General features: G+C 45.4%; 1 protein-coding gene across 1 annotated transcript; it reads right to left on the bottom strand.

Annotated features, from left to right (window-relative positions):
• Positions 1-4,147: 4,147 nt before the first annotated feature.
• On the bottom strand, positions 4,148-5,116 carry LOC140897738 (olfactory receptor 10A7-like). The gene has a single exon (XM_073310737.1). It carries the CDS (start codon positions 5,111-5,113, stop codon positions 4,148-4,150), a length of 966 nt encoding a protein of 321 aa, XP_073166838.1. The 5' UTR covers positions 5,114-5,116.
• Positions 5,117-9,246: the final 4,130 nt, after the last annotated feature.

Below are 9,246 nucleotides of genomic sequence, written 5' to 3'. Positions count from 1 at the left end.
TGAAATCTTCTTCCCCAGCTCATTGCGAGAGGTCAGGGAAGAGTTCATGCAGACCTTGCTTACACTTATAAAGGAGGGGAAAATCCCACTGGGGAAAATATTTGACATAATGGTGAAACACTATATCATTGGTTCCCAAACTGGGGGGGCATCCCCCCCGGGGGGGCATGAAGAAATTCCAAGGGGGGCACGAGGCGGCCCAGCCCTTGAGCTCCCGTCTGGGGAGGCGAGCCCCTGCCCCCTCCCCTCCTGCCCACCCTCCCCCACAGTTACGCCGCCATGCGGGCAGCGCAGATTGCACCCACCCACCTCCCAGGCTTTCCAATAAGCCAGTTCTGCCACTCTGAGCAGCCTGATAAGGGGGCTGGGAGCAGGGCGAGGGAGGTTGGATAAGGGGCAGGAGGTCCCGGCGGGGCAGTCAGGGGACAGGGAGCAGCTGGATGGGGCGGAGGTTCTGGGGGGGACAGGGATGGTCAGGAGACAGGGAGCGGGGGGATTGGATAGGGGGTGGGGTCCCGGGAGGGAGGTTAGGGAAGGGGGATCCTGGGAGGGCGTGGTCAGGGGACAAGGAACAGGGCGGGTTGGATGATGGTAAAGGAGAGGTGGGGGGCATGAGGGTGTCTCAAAAATTAAAAAGGGGGTGTGATGCCAAAAAGTTTGGGAACCACTGCACTAGGTGATGGCCTGTTAAAACCTACTGCCCCTATAATAATAAAAAGAACAGGAGGACTTGTGGCATCTTAGAGACTAACAAATTTATTAGCGCATAAGCTTTCGTCAGCTACAGCTCACTTCATCGGATGCATCCGATGAAGCTCACGGAAGCTTATGCTCTAATACATTTGTGAGTCTCTAAGGTGCCACAAGTCCTCCTGTTCTTTTTAAGGATACAGACTAACACGGCTGCTGCTCTGAAACCTATAATAATAAATAATATGAAGCCTTTATCTGCTGCCATCTACTGGACATTTCAGATAATAGCAGCCCAATTCTCCTGCTTAGAATATGCTGCCCTCTAGTGGACACCTTGCAGCATCAACGACCTTTCCTTTTCACATTGAGGACTTTATCCTGTTCTGAAATATATTGGCCAATATTCCTGAGCTTTCCTCATTTCTTTCAATCTGATTCCCCTAGGGTCGATTACATAGCATGACAGTCTATTGCTCAGTTCTTACCCTCTGCTCTCTTCTGGAGTTAATCACAGTGGATGCTGTATCGACCTCATTCCAACCTTGATGCTCTTGTGTCCCCGTTGGTCATTATTCAGTATAACAGCCCATTTCTTGTCCCGTAACACCTGCTACCATTTCACAATCCTTGTTCCACCATGGTACACTTTTCCCATCTTTAGGCACGATTTCAGAATTCCTCAATATCTTCATTTGTACATTGCTCACTCACATTCCTCACTTTGGTTTCTAAAGATATTTCCAGTTCCTTGCATAGCATAGAGGTCCATTGCTCCACAAAATTCTTTCTTCACCATTTACACTGATGCCATCTAATCTGTATTATACAGCTTTACCTCTGTCCACCTCCATTTGCTGGTCATTTGGCAACATAACTTCCTTTTCTTGACTTCCACTTTGGCTGCTATCCACTGGGCAGCACCACTTCACCTTTACCATTCCTCTACCCTCTAGTGACCCTAGAGAGCATAATCACATCTTGCCTCATTTCTTACCTATTGCTAGGGGTGCGCTGTTCCAAATTAGAGCCACTAGGAACAAAACCGGACAACAGCATGATTGCAAAATTAGTGGCTACAAAAGCACATACAACAATAGCAGTGGCTTTCAAAGGTTTATCAGGGGTTTCCCATCCATCCAGTGCTTTTCTGTTGCTGTGGGGTCTGTTTCCAATGGAAATGCATAATTGAACCTGTAATGGAGCAGAGCTGTCTAAGGCACCTGAGGCTGGCTGGACATGCTGCCCTGAGAACTAGCCCTCTCAGGACGGGCACTCAGTGTAACACGTCCCCTCCCTTTGAACTGCTCTGTGCAGCTGGCAGCAGCAAAGCAGCTGCTGCCCTGCAGAGCCACAGGCCAAGTCCCTCCTCAGTGCCCAGTTGACAGACCCGCCCCCAGGAACGGCCTCAGTTCTACGGGTGCCCTGGCAAAACCCCAGCTGGGTCTGGGCAGTCCCAGTGCCCCTGGCTTGTGAGTCTACCTCTTTGTTTGCCCAACCTCCCTGCCTCCAAGGGCCTGGTGAGCCTGGTGCTGGTATTTTGTCGGAGCTGGTCCCAGCTGGGCTTAGCCCAGATAAGAGCAATGAAGCTGCTCCTGGTGAAGTGTCCAGAGGGCCTGGCTGTTTGCCTCCAGCCTGTGGGAGTGCAGTGAAGGTGGGTTTGCAGAGGGGTATGATGGCAATAATCACAATTAATATAAACATAAAAATGATTTTGATCAAAAATGGCTTTTTTATGGAAATAAAAAAATTGTTAAAATTGTCTCCATTCTGCCTCGTGCCCAGTTAAACTCCATGATAGAAACATGGTTATGGCCACCTCCCTCCCTGGTCCTTCCACTTAGATGGACAACATGGACCCGAGTTCAGGCTGCATTTTCTATTGTGTCCTTAGGAACTTAAGAACTGCAGCAAAAAACATGATGCCACACATTGTGTTCTATTTCCATTTGACTGTCTGAATTAGATTACAAAACTTTATTATCTAACATTGAGAAACAATGAACAGGGAATAGACACAGGGATTTACTTGGATCATTAGTGGATTTTGTGCCTTATACAATGTCAGCTCTGTGCATTTTCAAATGCCGTACACACTCCTCACATAGGGTGAATGTTCAGCCAAGACCGTGAACAAAAATACCATCATCCTGCATAAAAAGAACAGGAGTACTTGTGACACCTTAGAGACTAACAAATCTATTTGAGCATAAGCTTTCATGGGCTACAGCCCACTTCATCAGATGCATGCAGTGGAAAATACAGTAGGACGATTTCATATACACAGAGAACATGAAACCATGGGTGTTACCATACACAATATAACACGAGTGATCAGTTAAAATGAGCTATTACAAGCAGGAGAGGGAGAGGGGGAAGAAAAGCTTTTGTAATGAGAATCAAGATGGGCCATTTCCAGCAGTTGACAAGAACGTGTGAGCAACAGTGGGGGGGGGGAATAAACATGGGGAAATAGTTTTACTTTGTGTAATGACACATCCACTCCCAGTCTTTATTCAAGCCTAATTTAATGGTGTCCAGTTGGCAAATTAATTCCAATTCAGCAGTCTCTCGTAGAAGTCTATTTTTGAAGTCTTTTTTGTTGCAATATTGCGACTTTTAGGTCTATAATCAAGTGGCCAGAGAGATTGAAGTGTTCTCCGCTGGTTTTTGAATGTTATCATTCTTGACATCAGATTTGTGTCCATTTATTCTCTTACGTAGAGACTGTCAGGTTTGGCCAATGTACATGGCAGAGGGGCATTGCTGGCACATGATGGCATATGTCACACTGGTAGATGTGCAGGTGAATGAGCCCTCTGAAAGTGTGGCTGATGTGATTAGCCCCTGTGATTGTGTCCCATGAATCGATATGTCCACATATGAATCTGACTGCCTGTGAGATTATCTTCCATTCTAATCGTACAGAGTTGTTCTTTTATCTTTATTTTGTTCTTCTAATAAAGCTCTTTTTTAAAAAGAATCTGATTTTAGGACCCTAAAAACCCAAGGCTGGTCTCTGCTCATCTAGGTTATTCTCAGGCCTCCCCAGGAAGGGGGGTGTAAGGGCTTGGGGGGATATTTTGGGGGAATAGGAACTCCAAGTGGTCCTTTCCCTGAATCTTTGTTAAATCACTTGGTGGTGGCAACGTACCCTCCAAGGGTAAAGAATTTGTGCCTTGGGGAAGTTTTACCCTAAGATGGTAGAAATAAGCTTAGGGGGTCTTTCATGCGGGTCCCCACATCTGTACCCTAGAGTTCAAAGTGGGGTGGGAACCCTGACACATGGAGACAGCACGGAACTGTAAACCGTGGCTCAGTAACTCCATACAGATCATCTCCATTTTTTTTCACAATAGTGATGAGATTTTTAATGGGGGTTTTCAACTCATTTTCACTGGAGGCTGATAGCCTGAGGTTTTCACAGCTGCCTGGGTGATTTAGGCAAAGTTGTTATCTAGGATTCTCTGCCTGTTTTTGTGAAAGCCACATATTTACTGACTGCTTTGCTCAAGGCTTCCTTGACCTCTCTGTTTCTCAGGCTGTAGACGAGTGGGTTAACCAGGGGAGTCAGGACTGTGTAGCAAAGAGAGAGCACCTTGTTTAGGACGCTTAGTGTCTCATGTTTCGGTAGCATGTAGACAATCATGAGGGTTCCATAGAAAATTGTCACCACAATGAGGTGAGAGGAGCAGGTGGTAAACGCCTTCTGCCTCCCGGTGGTGGAAGGGATTCTCAGGATGGTGGCAATGATACACACATAGGACATCAGGGTTAGTAGAAACGCAGGTAGAGTGAATATACAGGATAGTATGAAATTCAACAATATGATCAGGTGTGAGTCCCCGCAGGAGAGTTTTATCAATGGGATGAGATCACAATAGAAATGGTCAATGTCATTCGGGCCACAGAATATTAACTGTGACATGAATAATACAAAGATGTCAGTAACCAAACAACCATTTAACCATGACCCAGCAGCCAACTGGAGGCAAAACCTGGTATTCATAAGAGTTGAATAGTGCAGGGGTTTACATATTGCTAAATACCGATCATAAGACATCGCTGCTAGGAGACAGCATTCCGTAGCCGCCAGAGCACAAAAGAAATACAGTTGTGTGATGCAGCCACTGAATGAGATGGTTTTGTCCCCAGTCAGGAGACTGGCCAGCATCCGGGGCAGGATGGTCGAGGTGTAGCAGGTCTCCAGGCAGGACAAGTTCCCCAGGAAGAAGTACATGGAGCTGTGAAGGTGCTGATCAGTCACAACTAGTGCAGTGATGAGCATGTTCCCGACCATAGTTGCCATGTAGATCACTAAGAACATGAGGAAGAGAAGAATTTTCAGTTCAGGGAGATCCCCGAATCCCAGGAGGATAAATTCTGTGACAGCCGTTTGGTTTCTCTGGTTTCTGTCTGCCATGGGTTGAGTCTAGGAATAATAAAGCAAACTGTGCAATTGAATTGGAAGAACATAGAGCTGAAAGCTAATCAAATGTTAATTAATTCCATAAATATTCAGAAACTCCCCTCCCTCTCCTGGTTACCAGCTGAAGATTTAAGACTAAGTGTTGACTTTAGTCAAAGTGCAAGGAGTCACAGTTCAAGAACAGATCTTTTGTATCCACCTAGACAACCCTATGGCGTATCAGAGCAATGAGTAATATAACAGACTATTTCTCTTTGGTAGCCGAGTACTGATATGCAGATCAGACTCTTTATCTACTGTCCTATCCTATCTAGTGACATACTGAAGCTGAACAATGATGCTTAAATGCAGTATTTCACTTCTGGCAACTGCCAGAATCATGCTATGACTTAGGAGTCAGATATCAATAAATACATCAACTAAAATGTTGAAATGATATATCCGCTGCAGTCTATTTTCCTTAGGCATTGATCTTCTGTTAGAATAAATGCAAATTATTCTAAAAATGTTTCCTGGTATATTCCGCATTTCAGTGCCCTGTAGGAGAAGAAATAACTTCTCCGCTCTCCTCACAGGACATGGATCTCAGCCTCTACCTCTGTGAAATGGTGCTATGAATGCTGACTGGCACTGCTGTGGGAAAGAGAGGCTAAAACTGCTAATATTCACCTGAAGAAGAGCTCTGTGTAGCTCAAAAGCTTCTCTCCTCCACCAACAAGAGTTAGTGCAATATTAGATATTAACTCACCACCTTGTCCCTCTAATAGTCACAAAGCACATTCATGCCGCTGTTTGGTGGTGGTATAGAAATACAGTCAGGAAGATGGTGCTCACCTGTAACCACAGGACATCCCAAGCTTGAAGCGATGAGCTCTTATTTCTCAGGGCTTGGGCACCAGGATTCAGGATCCTCAGCTGAGGTTCTTGTCTCTCCTCTTTCTGCAGAAACTGGATTTTCTCAGTGAAGAGACATGCAGTTACCTGAAGGGATGAGCAAGTGCATTTGATCTACCTTTGGAAAATGAGTTTCCCCTTGGATTTACAAAGTGTAAATGCTGCCTCATATTTGTATTCAGCATTCATGCTTTTTAATATGCTCCCACTTCAATCTTTCTCCCACTTGGTTCATTTTGTGTCTCCAATGCTTTGTAGCTAACGATGTCCAATGGGACTTGTTCAGCGGGACTTGTAGAATTGCAAATTTTTTAAGTCTAATGATCCTATGTGGAAAATATCTGAGATCATGAACAAACACCAGCTTTCATTTTTGGAAGATGCCTGTCCAAGGTGATGGCCTGTTATAATGTACTTACACCGGCCCTTTATTAATATTCAAGATATGCTGCCATCTAGTGGGCATTTCTGAAACTAGCTGCCCATATATCACCCTGTCTTACCACCTGCTTTCACTTAGGGACGAAAAAACAAATGCACAAATACAGAATAGGGGATAACTGGCTTGGCAGTAGCACTTCTGAGAAAGATCTGGGAGTTGTGGTGGATCACAACCTCAACATGAGTCAGCAATGTGATGCTGTTTCAAAAAAAGCAAATGCAATTTTAGGTTTCATTAACAGAGGCATAGCATGCAAGTTTCGGGAGGTGACAGTAAGGCTCTGCTGGGCTCTGGTTAGGCCTCAGCTGGAGACTGTGTCCAATTTTGGTCACCAATGTATAGAAAGGATGTAGAGAAAGTGGACGCTGGACAGTAATCAGGCTTGGATGGCTGAGACTCACCAAATCCTGTATCTTGGCAGGGGGTCAGACTAGATGACCCTTGCAGTCCCTTCTAACCCTATGTTCTATGCTGCCACCTAGTGGCCATTTTACAGTATCACTTTCCCATTATTTTATTGGCTACTGAAATCTATTGGTCACTAGTCAGTAGTTCTGATCCCCCCCTTTCATTTCCTCTACTCTGCTGCCATCTAATGTCGATTTCCCAGCATGACAGCCTGTTACTGTGCTCTCCTCTAGTGGATTCTTCTTGCTATAGCTGTCTCTTTCCCATTTTTGACTCTCATGTCACTTGGTGGACATTAGTTAGTAAAACAGCCCATTTCTCAATCCCGAACATCTACTACTATCCAGCATTCATTACATAGCATAGAGGTCCTTTGCTCTTCAATGCTCTTTCCTCGCTATTTATACACTATTCTATACCTTCACCTCCCTTTCTACTTCCCTCTCTTGGTCATTTGGCAACACAAGTTCTGCTTTCTTGTCCTTCCACTTTGGCTGCTGTCCATTGGCCATTGGGCTGCACCTTTCCTATACTGGGAGGAAACACAAGGAGAGTAAAAGACAGGAGGACTTCTGATTCATACTAAGAAATTAGGGCAATCAGCTAGTTATCTTAGGTGCATGTACACGAATGCAAGAAGCCTGGGAAACATGCAGGAAGAATTGGAAGTCCTGGCACAATCAAGGAACTATGACATGATTGGAAACGTGGTGGGGCAGTTCACATGACTGGAGCACTGTCATGGATGGGTATAAACTGTTCAGGAAGGACAGGCAGGGGAGAAAAGGTGGAGGAGTTGCATTGTATGTAAGAGAGCAGTATAATTGCCCAGAACTCCCTTTTGAAACTGGAGAAAAACCTGTTGAGAGTCTTTGCGTTAAGTTTATAGGTGAGAGCAACAAGAGTGATGTTCTGGTGGGCATGTGCTATAGACCACCAGATCAGAAGGATGAGGTAGATGAGGCTTCCTTCGGACAACTAACTGAAGTTTCCAGATCCTAGACCCTGGTTCTAATGGGGGACTTCAATCACCCTGACATCTGCTGGGAGAGCAATACACAGACAAGCCAGGAAGTTTTTGGAGAGTGTTGGGGACAACTTCCTGGTACAAGTGCTGGAGGAACCAACTAGGGGCCGTGCTTCTCTTGACCTGCTGCTTACAAACAGGGAAGAATTGGTAGGGGAAGTAGAAGCGGGCGACCACCTAGGCAGCAGTGACTATGAGATGGTTGAGTTCAGGATCCTGACAAAAGGAAGAAAGAAAAGTAGCAAAATACGGACCCTGGACTTTAGAAAAGCAGACAGACTCCCTTAAGGAACCGATGGGCTGGATCCCCTCGGAGGCTAATATGAGGGGGAAAGGAGTCCAGGATAGCTGGCTGTATTTTAAAGAAGCCTTATTGAGGGTGCAGGAACAAACCATCCTGAAGTTCAGAAAGAATAGCAAATATTGCAGGCCACCAGCTTGGCTTAACAGTGAAACCTTTGGTGAGCTTAAATTCAAAAAGGAAGCTTAAAAGAAGTGGAAATTTGGACCGATGACTAGGGAAGAGTATAAAAATATTGCGAGAGCATGCAGCGGTGTAATCAGGAAGGCCAAGGCACAATTGGAATTGCAGCTAACAAGGGATGTGAAGGGTAACAAGAAGGGTTTCTACAGGCATGTGAGCAACAAGAAGGTGGTCAGGGAAAGTGTGGGACCCTTTCTGAATGGGGGAGGCAACATAGTGACAGATGATGTGGAAAAAGCTGAAGTACTCAATGCTTTTTTGCCTTGGTCTTCACAGACAAGGTCATCTCCCAGACTGCTGCACTGGGCAACACAGTATGGGGAGGAGATGAGCAGCCCTCGGTAGTGAAAGAACAAGTTAAGGACTACTTAGAAAAGCTGGATGTGCACAGGTCCATGGGTCCAGATCTAATGCATCCAAGGGTGCTGATGGAGTTGGCTGATGTGATTGCAGAGCCATTGGCCATTATCTTTCAAAACTCATGGTGATCGGGGGAGGTCCTGGAGAATTGGAAAAAGGCAAATATAGTGCCCATATTTACAAAAGGGAAGAAAGACAACCCAGGGAACTACAGACTGGTCAGCCTTACTTCAGTCCCCGTCAAAAATCATGGAACAGATCCTAAAGGAATCCATTTTGAAGCACTTGGAAGAGAGGGATCAGGAACAGTCAATATGGATTCACTATGGCTAAGTCATGTCTCATCAACCGGATTGCCTTCTATGATGAGATAAATGGCTCTGTGGATATGGGGAAAGTGGTGTATGTGATATATATTTTGACTTTAGCAAAACTTTTGAAATGGTCTCCACAGTATTCTTGCCAGCAGGATAAAGAAGTATGGATTGGATGAATGGACCATAAGGTGGATA

Source organism: Lepidochelys kempii, chromosome 14, assembly GCF_965140265.1.
Source record: "Lepidochelys kempii isolate rLepKem1 chromosome 14, rLepKem1.hap2, whole genome shotgun sequence".
NCBI classification, from domain to species: Eukaryota; Metazoa; Chordata; order Testudines; family Cheloniidae; genus Lepidochelys; species Lepidochelys kempii.
This window is presented reverse-complemented; position numbering and strand designations above follow the sequence as displayed.